This window comes from Uloborus diversus, chromosome 3 (assembly GCF_026930045.1).
Source record: "Uloborus diversus isolate 005 chromosome 3, Udiv.v.3.1, whole genome shotgun sequence".
In the NCBI taxonomy this organism is placed as follows: domain Eukaryota; kingdom Metazoa; phylum Arthropoda; class Arachnida; order Araneae; family Uloboridae; genus Uloborus; species Uloborus diversus.
The window spans coordinates 207,809,116-207,826,833 of record NC_072733.1 but is presented as its reverse complement, the minus strand read 5'-3'; the positions used below and the strand labels follow the sequence as shown (position 1 = coordinate 207,826,833).

Sequence of the window (17,718 nt, the reverse complement as noted above, 5' to 3'; positions counted from 1 at the left end):
GTGCCGTCTCAATATCGATGGAAAAACATCGATGTTTTGAAACACCCCAGATGTTTTGAGAAATATCGATATTTTTAAATAAATCATCCATACACAGTGATCTTTGAAAACAAATCTATCAACCAAAGCAAGAAAGGTGTATTTTGAAATGGTAATTTTTGGCTCTTAGCATCTTTTAAAATATTTGTTTCGCTTCCCTGTAACAAATCACTTTATTTTAATCTAATAGATAGCAAATGTTACTATTGATTCCTATTTAGGTAAATTTAAAATGTTTCAAAATGTTGTAAAACTACTAAATAATTATAAGAAAAAACAAACTTTTCAAAAAAAAAAAAAAAAAAAGAAGAAGAAAGAAAGAAAAATTGATACCCTTTCTTTTTAGGAGAAAAAGAAAAAAGCTCTCACGAAAACATTTGATACTCGTGGCTCGCCATAGACCTCAATTAATAATTGAGATTTTTTAACTTCCAAACAATAGTTCAAAAGTCTTAAAACTCCGTAAAAATCTAGAAGTAGGTGTAGCTGAATTGAAATTGGAAAAAAAATACACTTAAGACGTATACTTAAAATTGATTAAAATATAATAGAAATAAGTGAATCAGACTACAGATAGAAATGCAGATATTCAAAATATTATTATTCATATTTGATTCATCTTCTTACAAGAGGAATCGATTTTTATGAGGAATGCTTTCTATTCACATCCTGGGAAGAAACGGAAGTTTGTTTAGATTCCCTATGCTAAGTTCTTTTTTTTTTTTTTTTTGAGGAATCACGATTGCTTATTGCTTTCATTTGACTGTTTTTGGCGTCCTATCATTTTCTTTTCCCACCGCCACACGCCGCACCATCACCGTCGACCGGCTCCTCACGATGCTGCTCCTATAGCGAAAGCCGTCTCCCGGTTGCATCCATGTCCTACACACACGCGCATACATACACAATTACACACACGCACGCACATACAAACACACATACACCTACACACACATACAAAACACATACATACACAAACACATACACACACGCATACATACAGACCCCTACACATACACACAACTACCCACACATTCACGCCTGCACACAGACACAAACACATATGCCTACACACACATACACATACCCCCCACACATTCATACACACAACTACCCACACACTTATGCCAGCAAACAGACACAAACACACATGCCTACACACATACACATACCCACTACGCTCAAACACACACAACCTTCACGCACAAACACACATTCCTACATACACACACTCGTGATTGCGAAAAACATTATTTGAATTCAATATGTCAAAATTCAAATTAATTTTTCTTTTGTCAATTAACTGTAAAAAAAACCGTTCACCCAGGTCAAAACCATTGCTAGGTCCAAAATGCTTTAATATAACCTTCAAACTTTTAGAATTTTCACTAGTAAGACTCGCGTGAGAAAAAGAAAACGTTTACCTGCACGGAAAGTGAATGTGGTAGAAAAAATAAAGCGTGCAAACATGTACAAGAAATTGCTTACATGAGAATGCAGCGTTTTTTCTATTTTACGGATTTTACTTAATCCTGGCAATGATTCTTTCATTATTATTATTACCATCATCATTATCAAAAATAAATAAATAAATAAATAAATAAATAAAATAAAAAAAAAAGTTAAAATACCATTCTGAAAACATCGTTGGTGTGCACAAACATCAAATCCGTACACACGATACTGACAACTCAGTATCGTGGCAAACATCTCAACTCCATAGACATCGAAGTTGTAACAGAAATCATCTATGTTTTGAAAACAGCGACATCGATCGCAGCTTTAGAACAGATTCGCTGCCCTATCTGGAAAATATCCTCAGAAGTTTCATGTAACGAACACGTATATAGAGCACGCTACCAAAGAAATTATTTACAATCGCTTCATTTTTTTGATGAAAATACAGCCCCCCCCCCCAAAAAAAAACTGGTGGTTTGCACTCAATGTAATCGAAAAGTTTATTCACGTAATAAAATGCTACATTGTTCACTATTATAGCAAATAATTTATATGAGTTGTGTAGTTTTTAATATGCGTTATACTTGATATCGAAATCTTTCGAGAAGTTAATTTTCCTTTCCCTGAATGATAGATATTTTTGCGAAGACACTCAAACGATAAAATACATCTATGCACGAATTTTTTTTTTAACCTGTTTCTTTTCTTTTGTATCAGGGAAAAAAATATAGATTCCATCGTTCTGTATGAATAACAGGCTCAGGTGATTGCCATAGCAAACATACTTTTATTTATATTTTGACATCGACATTTGATAACAATTGGTTTGTTTACAAAACAAACTGTTGACATTTCTTTGAAAAACATCTGCGAATTTGACTTGATAACTGCCATATTTATTTTGATGATAATTTCTAGCTTTTGCAAAGAATAAGCTGTTTTTGCGTTTACTGTATGGAGGAAAAAGTAGCGTGCACATAAAAATGTGACTCAAATGATAGAAAGGTTCAAATAAGACCAATAAATTAATTATAAAACCCGAATTCAAAATAATGGAATGATAGAGCTTCCCAAACAAGGCTTATCAATTTGTTGAATAAAATAAAGGCAAGTAAATTAAAGAAGTAACGTTTGTTATTCAAGAAGTGTCAAAACGATTTTCAATAACTCTGAACATATTATTTTCAGAATTTAAGGTTCCGTCAATACGTTTAAAAATAATGTTGATTTTTCATATGGTTCAAAAAGTTAGATCAGAATACAGTAGCCCCTCTTTATATCGCGCCTCGTTATATCTCTCATTCGGATATATCGCTCCTTTCTTCTGTCTCCCGAAATATAAACCATTTCTGAAAACATATGGTATTGCTCAGAGAAGGTCTCTTTCTTCTTTATTTTGTCAATGAACAAAAGGAAGCTATTCTGAATTCACTGGAAAAGCAGCAGCAATACCTGTCATCCAAATGTACTATATCGGCGCGGTATATTTCAGATAGTCTGTAAACTACATGACATCTTCTTTTGTATTGATACATTGCCTTTACAATGAGTGAGAGACATCAAGTAGGTGTCATGTCATACTAGCAGAGAATATACGCCCTTCTTTAAGTACAGAGAAGATTTGTGCTTGGTTGTACAAACCGGGATTTGCATCAAAGAAAGGAAGATTGATCTGGACGGGCGAAAGAGTTTTCTGTTAACAATGTGATTATTTTTACTTTTCACATCCTTTCTACAGCAAGTCAAACGGAGTGAGAAGTCTATTGGGAATAAGAGGGTATTGGAATGCACACTCTTATCACGCGGCAGCTCAAAAAGATCGTCTTCATTCGCCATTTGATGTTTCTAACTTTCTGACGGTGAAAATTTACTTAAATTTCAATCTTATTTAAATTACAATATGTGAATGATACATTCGTGAACTACATCGAAACCATTAGAAAATCATGTCTAAAAGAACGAATGCTAATTTACTTATGTATTGGACTTATAACTATTTTTAATGACCTCTGTTATATCGCGCTTTCGGATATATCGCTCTTTTTCTTTGTCCCCCGAAAAGCGCGATATAACAAGGGGTTACTGTAATCCATCTTCTATGCAAAGTTAAAAATCAGAGAAAATATTTGTATAACTGTTACCAAACAGGCTTGAGGCAAGAGTAACGCTTGGCACTCGGAAATATTTACTTTAGCCTTTTTGCGGAAAATTAGTCATTTGAGTGATTTTTCTGGGGGAGGGGGGGGGGGAACGAAACCGTGTATTGATCATTGTTTAGTACTGGAAAAACAAAATTTATTGCGGATCAAATGAATTATTAATCAATACAGCCACAAAGTATTGATATTTTTATTGATTTATTTCGATGTATTTATTATTTATTTTTAATATTCTAATTTTTTGACTCAATGCAAAAAATTATTACTATGAAATACTGGATTATTCAGTTTAAGATTGATTTTAATTTAGAATATACGAAATGCTATGTACACTTTACAGCCTAAGAAAGGGTTCCATTTAAATTTATATGTTACAATTGTATTTGTTGTAATAAGCTTTTTTTTTTCTTTTTCTTTCTTTCTTTCTTTTTTTTTTTTTTTTTGCAAAAAGAGAAAATTTTTGAAGTTGGGCTGTAGAAATGAAGCAGCCAAGCACGAATCAGTCTTCAGTTTAATGCAATTTAAACTAAAATTGTGTCAGTTCAGATATAGACAATAGCAAAAGGTGGACACAGTGCAAACGTGGTGTTCAGCTGCGTATTAAGGCTCACAAACGCAGCAGAAACAAATAATAAAAGTTATCAAAAGAATACTAATGCAAAAATAAAAATATAAATCTAATTTGTACACTGGAATAGCGCAGTACTCCGGGACGAATAAAGGGTACAATTTGCGGGGGGGGGGGGCGGTCATGCTGAAGAATGACATTTTCCCCCACTAAAACTTTAACTACAGTCAAGTACCCGTACTTGGGACAGTTTTAAATTTTTACCCATAGTAGCATATTAATCATATGTTTTCAATTTGAACGAAGTATTCTACTTTCAGGAAGAGCCTTTGTACTTTACCTCAGGACAAGGTTTAGATCTTATATATATCTTTCCAAAAAAATACTGTCCCCAGTGTGTCATTGCAAAAATAGTTGCCGACTTGCTAGACAGCTGTCACAAGGATGCTACTTCTTTGCATACTCTTTTGCGTACTTTGCGTTTTAGTAACGTTTATTTGATATTTTATTATTTCTGCATTATAATTTTACTGCCTATTTGTGCGTTTGATTCAGTCAATTTTCTGTTTTTTTTTTTTTTTTTTTTTCACATTTTCGGGTTACGCTGAACTTCTACTGCATTGCTTAGCAAATTTTGTTCATTTATGCGCTCAGTTGCTTTGCTTCTGTACTTATATACTTTTCTTTTATTATCTCTGCTCAAAGGCATACTTTTTAACTCGACGTTGAACTTTTACTCAACGAAAAGAAAATAAATTTTCATGATATTTTTTGTTCACATCAATTTGCCAGAAATTGCATGTATAAATAAGTGGTAAAAATTAGTTCATGAAAGAATTTTATTCCATTTTAATTAATAGTGTTAGGTGTATTTTTATGTAGATTGAAAACTTACGTACATTTTCATGTGCGAACGTTCACCAAAAAAACTGCAACTCCGAAGTAAAGTGGACATTTTTAAAACTTAAATGATAAAACATGATCAAATAAGCATAAAGCAAATATCAAAACTAAATGAAAACTCAAAACTATCTAAATATGGATTTTTCTCATAACTACGATTTGTTTAATAACCCCAATTAAAAATAAAAGGGATGTAGAAAAACCGTTCATTCCATATAGAAATTAATTTTGGTGAACTGTTCTAGACATGCACTAATTTTGTACCCTTTCTGTTTCTTGAACCATTAGAATGCAGCCCAAAACCTTTTAGGATTTGTCAAATTTTATAAATCTGTTTTTAACTCACATCCAAAAAAAAAAAAAAAATATGCATATCGATTCATATAATAATTATGTATCAACTGCAGACAGTGTCTGACAAAATATGTTATGAATGGTAAGAATTTAACAGAGCAGCGTGAGTTTTTAACCTGGGGCTTAGCATTTCTAAAATGAAAATGATCATTTTTACTCGATTTTATAATCATTTTCATGTGTGCTAAAACCTGAAAAAATAATCATTATGATCCATATTTTAAACTAAAGTGGCATAATATATGCTTTAATTTACTACTAAAGATTAAGTATATGCAGTTAGCATTTATGCATCTGTTACTTCATTAAACTTAATAAAATGAGACACATGGTAATCTATTGATATGATTTGTATTTTTTCTTGTTTGAGTTTAAATAAAGATTTCTTTATTGCCAGTTTCAATTTTTCACCATTTCCGTTAAAAGACCATTAAATCTTAAAGCTCCATTCATGCGGCAAGTTCAAAGCTTACACACCGATCGATCTATGTTATTGAACCGTTCAGCCGGATGTATCGATTCATACATAATCAAACAGAAAAAATGCAATTTTTTAAGTACAAAAACCTCCAATGTGCAATATTAATGTAAGTTAAGAGTCTACTAATAACATTCAGACTCATTCTGCTATTAAACACCTTAATCTACCACTACGGATGAGACACGTGGGGGCACTAGGTCCGGAACTCATTCTAATGGGCGTAACCGTGATAACCAGTTTTGGCTCGATCGGTAAGTAGATCGGATGAGCCAAATGTAACTTATACGGGCATAGCTAAGACTACAGGTCTCGCTCATATGTAAGTCAAGGAGATAAACCAGTTGCATCACACATGTATTTACATTCTGTAATAAGTCGTGCGCGTTTGGTATAGCTACGAGCAGATTCGTCACTTCTTGAAATGTTTCGAAACTGCTCGATCTTGTTTACGTTTAGACCTAAACTGTTGACACGTAAATGGTAGGTCAAGTGTTTAATAAATACAAAGTCACTTGACCATTGAAGCAAAAAGCATCATATACCACCAGCAATGCTCCACTATGTTGTTTATTAAACATGCTCTTTGATTCTTTCCGAAAATCGTTCCTAAAGTAATATGAAATCATCAGACACACCTAAATTCCTCTTCTCTCCCTTTACTTAAAGCATTGAATACTTTTAGTCTCATCGCCAAATCTAACTACCAGCTTCCAAATCAATACCAAATGACAAGTGCTGTGTTATCCAACTAAATGGAAATTCTTAACGTTACTTTACGGTTTTACACGTAGCTAATTTCGACGTTTTTTGTTTTGTTTGTTTCAATTTGCCTCAGAAAATTATTTTTGTTTTGGGAAAGGAAACAGTTACCACTATCGGTTAAAGTTCCTGATGCTGTAAAGTGATTGAAGATACTGATTGCAGTGGGTAATTTGCAAACATGTTTATTCTTTCTTTCTTTTTCCGCTTTCTTTTTGAAAATTGGCCTCTCAATTGGCCAATTTAATCATTCTTGACACTTTTAGAGGACTGAAGCTTAAGAATTTTATATTTCATCTACTTTTAAATTTGAAAAAAAAAAAAAAAAAAAAAAAAAAAAAAAACAGAAGTTCCTTCAAGGTCAGGTTTCAATTTTACAGCTTATTAAATTTCGGTGACCGTTGTTACGTGTTTAGTTTTCATGCATGTTTATGCGTCTTTGATTTTAATTTAAAAACTGAAGCTTTATGCATATTATTAAGAAAATGAAATAAGAGGGGAAAAAAAAACTTGCAAAAAATTGTTACTCAAAATTTCATTTTGAATTTGTTGCTATACTTAAGCTTTTGACGTACGTTGTGTCAGAGTAGGAAAAATATTTTCAGAAGTAATTTGTGATATTCATCAAATTTTCAGCGATCTTGTTGTAATATGAACTGAAAAAGAGAAAAACATTTCAAACATTTATTTTGCGTTGGAGATTCAGAAGTCTGGTTTTTTGATTTTTTCAATGTCCAACAAGAAATTATTAAAACGGAGCATTGAAGAAATCGTCAGTATTTGGCTCTAACTAGAAAAGTAACATGCAAGCACGTATATATACCACATTTATATAAAACACTGTATATTTATACACAAGTATACAGATTTATGTATATATGTAAGGATTAGAAATGTGATATGATCATTGACCTCATTGCAAAAGATTAAAATTTATGTTAAATGTAGGATAATGTTAACCAAGTGCACTCAAAATATAATTAAACGACTAACTAGAATTACAGAGTCGACTCAGATCGTAAAGTAAGAAATAATTTTAATACCAAGCAGGTAGGCACTTCACAAAAAAATATGACAGTACTTTTAATTACTCAAAAATATTATTGAAAAAAAAAAAAAAAAAAAAAAACCAAAATATTTCAAACATCAAGAATAAAAATACTATAAAAAATATGAGACGTTTCAAAGATACAAATATTATTCAACACATTTTTTTTTTTTTTTTATAGGAATTCGATAGGAATTCGATGTAATGCTGTTTATGCCCGAAAATATGAATGACAAATTTTGAAAAAAAAAAAAAGTTAAGATACTTTTAGATAAATACAAATTGATTCTCAATGAAGTCATATTTAAAGGAAGTGAAAGGATGAGAACATTTTAAATGAAAAGTGCGTTAAAAATTTATAAAAAAGTAAGAGTAATAAACGATTTTTAGAAATTAGTAATATTATCGTAAAAGAAATAAATCAAGCTAAAACATTGCATTAGGATAATTTGTGCAAACTGAATGTGGGGAACTATGTATAGCAAAGTTTAAGAGCGAAAATCTAGGAAATAATAGGAATATATTTAAAAAATGATGGTGTGAAAGGAAAAGTATAAGAATTAGTTATATATTTAAATGTTGGTAGCAAATCCCAAACGCCGTTTATGAAACTTCAAAAAATACTCCGAATAAAAATGGTAGTACAAACATAAATGCATCTTAATAAAACGAGCCAATTAGATTAGACGATGTATAACTCCCTGTACATCCTTCGACGAACTGTTACAAGTTATTCGTAAAATATAAATAAATTGCCTGCTAGTGATGGGTTGCACTCCAAAGCAATTACACCTTATGATGAGAAATACATTAAAATAATGTTTCAATTACCCAATGAAGAGATTACATAATCTCTACTGCCAGCATTATTCAAGTATCGGTATCATTATTCAAGAAATTAAAGATGGCGATCCAGGTATTTTATTAAAGGGCATACCTATATCTACTAATTGCGCTGCAGTTTTTTCTTCATTGTTTTCTCAAAATATTACAAAAAAGAAATCCTCTCTTCACTCAATAAATACAGAAATAAATACAGATCAACTAAATAATGAACAATGTGCAGATAAATGAATTTTCACCTTTGGGCAGTACATACATAACAAATTTAAAATTTCAAAAATGGCTGCAAGAATTTGTTAAGATTTATAGTAAGAATGATGGTTTTGAAACGCGGAATTAAAAGTTTTTTAAAAGTTAGATTTCATTTGTGAAAACGAATGGAAAGTAGTAAAATTATAATGGTTCTATTTAAATAAAGTATTTCGTATTGTGGAGAGGAGAGAGAGAACACTCACTATATAGTTACAGAAATAATATTATTGTAAAACAAGAGGAGGCAATGACAAATTCATGCTCAGTAATATCTTATTGCCACTAATCTGAGAATTCTAAAAGGCTTGGTCATTCGATCACTTTTACTTGGAATTGATTTACATTTTAATTATTTAATATGAGGCTGTTTGATTTTATACACCCGAATACTACAATAAGTACCAAAAAAAAAAATAATAATAATTATTATAATTCTTAGGATTTTGTGAAAAAAAAAATGGATCATATTCTCTTCATCGTATCATATCAAGGTTTGCACTGTCGTGGGCAGTTTAAAGGAAAGAAATGCAAAATTTTATTTTATTTATTTATTTATTTATTGCATTTTTGTTATCTCTTGTGTGTCAGCTTTATTGTAAAAGCTTGCTAATTCGCTGAAAAAAAGTCTAATTCCAACATTTCTCCATTGTTAGTAGTTAGTATTGAATACAAAATGCGTTTCTTCAAATGTCTCGAAAACTCATTTCTGCAGCTACTGCCGTTTACCTGCACACGGCAGTATAGTCAATAAGCTATGCATAATGCAGGGAGAATAAAAAGAATATAAAGGAAATGGAAAATAAATAAAGCAATAAATACAAGATTTGTGATTAAAGCGAGTGCGCAGAACTTCTATTAACATATGTCTCCCGTAAAATAGATTGACCTTTCTCTCGCCAATCATTTGTACTAGTTATCTCCCAGTTTTAAATTTTGTCATTAACACGTCTTTGCTATTGGGAGCCTCGACAATTTTTTTCCACAACAAAATTAAAAATCATGCAACATATATATATATTTTAATGCGGAATGTTGAGAATAGTCAGGAGAGTGAGAGCACTTTTTTTTTTCTTTTTACTATTTTTTACAAAAAAGGAAGTATTGTATTCGCGAAAAAATTTTCACTCAAAAATCGCCCTTAATTTCCATTTTGCTCACCCCCAAATGAATGTTGAGTTTTTTTTTCGATTCGACCACATGCGGAAAAGTGCCTAAGAATGTATAGACACGCGAAATATCCATTTTGACCATCACCGAGGTAATTACAACGACTTTTCTCGTGACGTCTGTATGTATGTGCGTATGTGTGTATGTGCGTATGTGCGTATGTATCTCGCATAACTCAAAAATGGTGTGTCCTAGAAAGTTGAAATTTGGTACATAGACTCGTAGTGGGGTCTAGTTGTGCACCTCCCCTTTTGGTTGCTTTCGGATGTTCCTAAGGGGGTCTTTTGCACCTTTTTGGGGGGAAATCATTGTTAATATCAATGCAAACTTAAGTGGTGTTACAATTTGGCGGACACTTGGCGATATATCGCCAGTCTTTTGGTCGCCAAGTTTTGTCGCCAACTTGGCGGAAAATTTGGCGATTTTTTTTATCTGGTTTTAATTTGGCCATCGTTTTTAATATTTAGAGATTAAACTATTGAATCACATTAAAATTGCCAATAATGGGAAAATGACATTAAAATGGAGTAAAAGGAAGTCATGTGAGGCACACATCAGCTCGTTTCCATTCTTTTCTTATTACAGTAAAACCTCAATAAGTAGTCAACCGTTTAAGTGGTCACTCCGCTTAAGTCGTCGTTTTCCTTTGGTCCCGACAAGGTCTCATTCACAGTAATGTAAAATAATCCTCTTTTACTGGTCACCAAATTTAATTTTACACTGGTTAACTAGTCGCTCAAAAAATGTTTTCTAAAATTCCCTTTTCTTATCGGATCTTAGAAAATAGTGTTAGACTTAATTGAAATGCTGTGTGATAGTCATTTTTCCTTGAAATCTCGGTCCTCACTTCTGGTCATTCAAAGCATACTTCTTGCTGCGACTGTCTAGTACCAAGCATGTGAATCAAACTCCATCCAGCAATACAGACAAAATTCAATATCTGGAGAACGTTTGTCAGTATTTAACATTTGTTCAAGGTACAACAGACGCAGAATTTAAAGTTTGAAGCATGTTAGAAGACAAGTTTTTTTCAGTAAGCAACAACTTCATTAGTCAACATTGATGGATTGTTTTAATGTACAGTAAGTACATTAAAATAAGTTATTAAATAATGTATAAGTAAAAGAAAATGAAACTAGGAAACTATTATGAGTGGTTTTCCCTTCTTTTTAAAGTTTCCACTAATTTATAGACATGGATTACACAAGCTTTTGGTATTCCTCACTGAATTCTACAGCTTTTCATGAAAGTATTTGTAAGACTTTTTTTTCTTCCTTAATTTCCGACTCGACATAAGTAGTCACTCCGCATAAGTGGTCAAAATTTTGTGGTCCCTCAAGTGACAACTTAACGAGGTTTTACTGTAATCAATTTTTACTAACCTTCGTCTTACATTAGAAAAAAGGGGTTTGAATTGTATATCAGTGAAAGAAAAATTGTAAAAAAAATATTTTATAAACTTTTACATTATCTCAAGACGTATCACCTAATAGGACACTGAGACAGTTAAAAATATATGTGAAAAGTTCATTGATTGAATGACAATATACACGGAATGGTTTGTCCAGGAAAATGAATATTTTGACTTATTTCACAAAGTGTTGGAGATTAAGTATAAATATGCACTATCTTAATAATCAATTACACGGATTTGCATCAAAAAACAAATGCTAATAACCTAGGTTATTAAATGAATAAATAACCACCGTTTTGATGCACAAAAATCGCAAATTACTGCAGACACGTGTTTTGGTGTTGTAAGGAACATCTTTTTCAGTGCAAAGAAGTGTGAGCTTTTGGATGAAAAGTCATCCGAGGAAAGACTCACCTTGGATGACTTTTCATCCAAATGCTCACACTTCTTTACACTGAAACACGTGTCTGCAGCAATTTGCAATTTTTGTGCATCAAAACGGTGGTTATTCGTTCATTAATTTTCAAGCACAAAGGTATTTATTCGTTATTAACCTAGGTTATGTAGATTAAATAAAGAATATTTTAAGCACATTACATGTTTGTTAAAATGTTTTGAATGAAAGTCAGCTTGACATATCTCGTGTCAGGGCCGGATTTAGGGGAGGGCAGGCGGGACTAATGCCACTGGGCCTCCACAACAAATGGGCCCCCACAATAAAATTTTTATAAAATACCCTAACTTTCACGGGTCAAAAAAAAATCGAAAATATCGGTATATACATATATATCAAAATATTCGGACATATATCAAAGTATCGGATATTTTCGAAAATATGATGATCTTTTTGAACCCTGATCCGGGGCCTCCACACTTCCAAATTCGGCCCTGTCTCGTGTTCCAAAGTGTAGCATATACACATCATGAAATGTTTGACAGTCATTCTTCTAGATAGCACTAGTACTAAACTGCATTGGAAAGATAAATAGCAGTATCTTCAGAAATGAATTTATTTGAAGAAACGCGTTTTGGATTCCCCACTAACAGTAGTGAAAAGTTGGAATTTGACTTTTTTTTTTCGGTCTTTATTTTCAGCGGAAACCAAATAAGCAAGCTTGTACAACAAAACTACATTAGATGAAAATGAAAAAAAAAAAAAAATAAATAAATAAAATGCAGGTACTGCGCTTTACATTTCCACAGCAGTATGCACCAAGTTTCACAGAGAAAGCTTTAACTTTTATTCTTATTTAAGCATACTTTCATTAAAAATCTGCTGCACAAAATGTCAAACTTTTACATGAAAGTTACTAGAGATGTTCTCAAAATAAAAATGTAATTAATTCTTACCTACTTCATGAATGGAATCAAAATACATCTGAAAGTTGGACTTTCTGCCATACATTTCCACCTGCAAGAGCTAAGAGTTAATTTAAAATCTAGAGCGATGATAAAGTTGCACCGTCTTCCCGAGATGCATCTTGTCCAAATTAAGACACCTTTCCCTACTAAATTTCTTGGACTACTTTTTAAAAAGTACTTTAATGGGATAACCAGCTAGATATAGTTTTTTTTTTTTTTTTGAAGAATTGCTGGTATCATTTCAGCATTGAAAAATACAGCTTGTATTATATCTCTGAAGATTATTATTATGGTTTTACAATACCTATAATCGCGTTTGGAGTTATTTATTAGACACAATCTAGTTCCAGAAATAACTTTTATAAAACATCTCCATAAATTATTTATCTGCGAGTTTAAAGTTCTTAAGGAAGGTAAAAAAAAAAAGAAATACATGCATATAAAATTTGCGTAATGATATATGATAGGAGCAAATTTTATAAGCTGAATGCAATATTTGAAATAACATCCTACTACTACCTATACCATTACATAAATACAGACAGTTTATTCAAACAAACCTTTTTCATATTAATTAAACAAGATTTAATCCCGGACCAGTATAGACTTTCAAAGAATTCAATAGCAATAACAAAAAAAGAAAAGAAAGATGTGTAAAAATAAAATAAAATAATAATTGCTCTAAACTATTTTTCTTTCAGGGTTTTCAGGTAGGAAAAAAAAAAGAGTTGCAAATGTATCATGGAAAGTTACTGACAGCGTTAATTTGCGTATGTCTACTACAAAGTTTCAGGGCTTTAAGAATTAATTTCCTCAATACGAAGGAGCAGAGACCTGGAATGGAATAAATTGATAAAGAATCTCCACTTTTACAGTGAAAAGTTTTTATATGCATAGTTTTTTTTTTCTTGAAAATGGCATTTTTTTCAAATTGATATGATACTATAAATGTCAAGCTAAGGAAAACCAAGTTGTAAAGATGAATTTTTTTTTAAATTATAGAGCAAGCGTTTAGAAACATATTACGTTGCTTACGTTTATAATATATTTCGTAGTCTTACAAAATACGGGTCGAAACCTTGATGCGCAATATTCTGCAGCAAAAAACTTGAAGAAGTTGGTAAAAACTTAAAAAATAAAAATAACCACTGAGAGTTGAACCAATCTCTTGTGAAATTATTTGCACTTAATCTATGCACATAAACATGTTATCCCAACGTTAAAGCATAATCACTTTAAACTATGGCTCCACTTTCGATGCATCACAACGGAGCTACAAACATTTTCCCTTAACAATGCTTGAAATTTTTGATTGCATTTATATGACTTTCAATATCATGTAATGGAATTTCCGTCAAAACCATTTTTTTTTCGCCTTTAAACTGTTATCGCGAAAGGAAAACGTTTTTGGGTCCCCTTTTTTCCTCTTTCTTCACATAATTCATTCAAAAAGAAGTCTAAATTCAAGCAACTACTTTCGAGGAATATTGTCCTTCCAGCGAATGAGATGATATCCTTACCCAGAAAATTTTGGGTCCCCTTTTTTCCTCTTTCCTCGCATAATTCATTCAAAAAGAAGTCTAAATTCAAGACTTTCGAGGAAAATTGTCCTTCCCGCGAATGGGATGATATCCTTACCCAGAAAATTTTGGGTCCCCTTTTTTTCTCTTTCCTCACATAATTCATTCAAAAAGAAGTCTAAATTCAAGCAACTACTTTCGAGGAAAATTGTCCTTCCAGCGAACGGGATGATATCCTTATACACAGAAAACTCTTACCAGTCGTCACCGCAGCTTCAAAAAACGAGCCATTTCCCCAGAACTGCACCAAAAAAACGAAAGAAGAAAAAAGTTTTTAATTTCCCGCTAAATGTCTGATAAAAGCAATTTTCTTCCCTCATTTGCCCTTATGAGATTGAGGAATCAAAATAGTTGCATGACTCAAAGAGCGATGAGAGCACATCAGATCATGCATCTAAAATCGAAATTTGCTTTTTGAACTTGAGAATATCCCGAAGACATGAATAGAAGACATTGAGAGATTAAGGGAAGACATGGACAGTTTAATACCTGGCGGGTTCCGTGTCCGGACCTGAGTGTGTGCCCTCTCCGTCCGGCAGCCGGCTCTTTTCTCGACTGCTTTATTCCCGGGAAGCAGCACTTCAAATCAGTCCCTTAACTGGGTTAGGGAGGCGACCACTCTCCAGCCCGGATGCTCTCTCCTCCGCCAAAATTAAATAATTTAATAGGGAAGGTTGATTGTGAATAATCTTATTGCGAGGCCTCCGTCTATTTATATCTCCTTAACCTGATTTCGACCGGCCCAAAGTTTTTGCTCCGCGCGCCGCGTCCCCACACCATCCCCAAAGCTCCTCAAGAAGGATTCATATTTCTTTAGGGGTCCGATATTCATCATTTTTCTTGTTTAGAATTGGACCGGGGTTGGGGCTAACCGAGTTAGATCGCCCTCCCCCCAGCACACGGAGCCTCAAATTTGATCAAGCACAGAGCTCGGTATAAATCTCAAGTAGTGCCGGTCTCTCGGTTCATACGACATCCAAACGCTCATCCAGAGAGTTCACCACTCTTGTCTGCTGGATTCCAACTGCGAGGTAAGCTACGTTTTGCCATCACTCATTAAGACGGGACTCTTGCTCGCACCATTCACTTCAGGGAGATAGTGATTAGGAGTTCCAACTATTATGCCCACAAATTTTCAATAGTAATTGACTCTGTAGAACGGAGAAAAGATAACATTCTCTTAACTATTTTTTCTTTGAAATTTAACCTTTAGTAATACAGTGAAGCACCGTTTATACGTTTCTGAAGGGACTATATGAAAAAAGCGTACAAATGAAAAAACGTATAGCAGGATACATTAATATGTATTAAACTCTGCAGGGACCAAATTAAAAAACGTATAAATGATAAAAACGCACCGTTTATACGTTTCTGAAGGGACTATATGAAAAAAGCGTACAAATGAAAAAACGTATAGCAGGATACATTAATAGGTATTAAACTCTGCAGGAACCAAATTAAAAAACTTATAAATGATAAAAACGTATAAAAGAGAAACGTATAAACGATGCTTCATTGTATTCTTTTATGTGAGTTGAAATTTGTTGCTAGGTAGCGAGCCTCATTTCTTTCCAATACATAGGTCCCGTGACTTTATCAAGCTATGCTGATTTAATTCTTCTAAAAATAAGATTAAAACATCATATTTTTCCTCTTTAAAAAAAATCAAACAGGACTACTATAATCTTGTACTTCATTACCTATTCACACCAGCTTTGAGGGAATTAAAATGTTACGTAATAGTTATATCGTGCAGTTATACCTAGTTGCAAATAAAATGACTGATATAAATTGAACGTGAATCTTCAACTTGAATAACGTGTGAGGTTGAAACATCTCAAACTACAATTCAGTTGATTTCCATTGAAAAAATTTCCCATCATAATTGAGTTATCATTAAATATGATATAATACCCATTTGAGTAAGGTTCGTATTTATTATAAATAGGCACTTTAACTGCTTTCGAACAAAATGCAGGTTTTTCAGTATCACATTTGCCAATAACACTCAAAGACTTGATTGAACTATCGTTGTGTTTCCCGAAGAAAATGAGACATTTGGCAAATACTTTTCGACACTTATTCAAAGGATAAAGGAAAACATTCTTTTCGATTAAAGTAATTTTATTTCATATATGAACGAGTTTCATTAATGAGTCAACGAAATGAAAATATACTGTATATAGTCATGCATTTCAAGAACATATCCAATAGAAAAGAGCGATTGAGGAATAGATTATAACGACAGTTGTGAAAACTACAAAATTATTTAAAAAACGTTATTGCCAAAAAAAAAAAAAAAAAAAAAAAAACCTTAAACAGATTCGACAGTGCATGAATAAGGACGAGACTCTGGAGAATATTATGTGATGCTGGTACTAATAATGCAAGATGTATTATTAGTACCTGCTTTAAAAAATACAACATGTATTTTTTAAACTTTAATGTGAAAATTATGCATTTATATTTTTGAGAATTACTTTTCGGCAATTTCCATTGTTGTGGCAAAATTTCGTAACCTTTTACTAATATATTATTCATATATATTTTGACAGCAGAAAATCGATTCTTTGGCAAACATTTTTTTTTCAATCTGAACGCATTGCTTTTTGACGGAAAACGCAGTTATGATTTCCTGAAGTGCTTGAGTTAAAACAGTAAAATGTATCAAATTGTAAGAGTTATGTTTTAAAGGGGAAAAAAAACAGTAACGCAGCAAATATTCGCCTTTCCTTATGTAGGATAATTAAACTGTACAAATCCTTTCACCCACAATTTTTTTTTCCGGAATAAATATAACTATAGCTACGATGAGCACACATATTTTTTGCTGTGCAGGTTTATATTCTGTAAATACTCCTAAATTTCTGATCTGATTTTCAATTATTTGAATTCAATGTTGAATGGCCAGTTATTCGAGTCATTAGGCATCTCTACTTATGTTTGCGTTATTTTCAACGTAATTAGTCTTTCAATAAAATCTATTAGAGCATTTCAAATGAATCGCAGCAAAGTTACGGTATCTTTATGGTATCCTATATCCTGTTATTCTAAAACTTTTTATAAAACCAGCTTAAATGATTCACAACAAGATGTTCTCTGTTTTAATGCATTTCCCTTTGATAGTGAATATTTTCTATAAGAGCTGCTTAACTAACTCACTACTTGAAATAACAATTGAGTCTGTTTTTAGCATTGGTATTAACTGCGTCGATGGGTTAATATACAAAAGAAATGAAACTTAGTAGCGCATTTTACTACGTTTTATATAATTCGTAACATTTACTGGTTTTCCTTCGGATTTGAAAACTCAAATGATCAAAGATAGTTC

At 32.3% G+C, this 17,718-nt stretch overlaps 2 protein-coding genes across 5 annotated transcripts in view; one reads left to right on the top strand and one right to left on the bottom strand.

Annotated features, from left to right (window-relative positions):
- Positions 1-17,718, top strand: part of LOC129218538 (paired mesoderm homeobox protein 2A-like) — a 104,099-nt gene that overhangs the window by 4,955 nt on the left and 81,426 nt on the right. The gene's annotated exons all lie outside the window — the stretch shown is intronic.
- LOC129218539 (protein SREK1IP1-like) overlaps positions 1-17,718 on the bottom strand; it is a 145,741-nt gene that overhangs the window by 95,441 nt on the left and 32,582 nt on the right. The window contains exons 1-3 of one of the 4 annotated variants that reach the window (XM_054852833.1): positions 14,877-14,925; positions 13,565-13,641; positions 12,796-12,856 (exon numbers count right to left, since the gene is read on the bottom strand). The exons of 2 other annotated variants lie outside the window; for them this stretch is intronic. In XM_054852833.1, coding sequence (XP_054708808.1) covers positions 12,796-12,850 — 55 coding nt within the window. In that variant the 5' untranslated portion in view covers positions 12,851-12,856; positions 13,565-13,641; positions 14,877-14,925. Of the gene's footprint in view, positions 1-12,795; positions 12,857-13,564; positions 13,642-14,876; positions 14,926-17,718 lie in introns of those variants that run through there. One more of the 4 variants, XM_054852837.1, reaches the window with a different exon arrangement.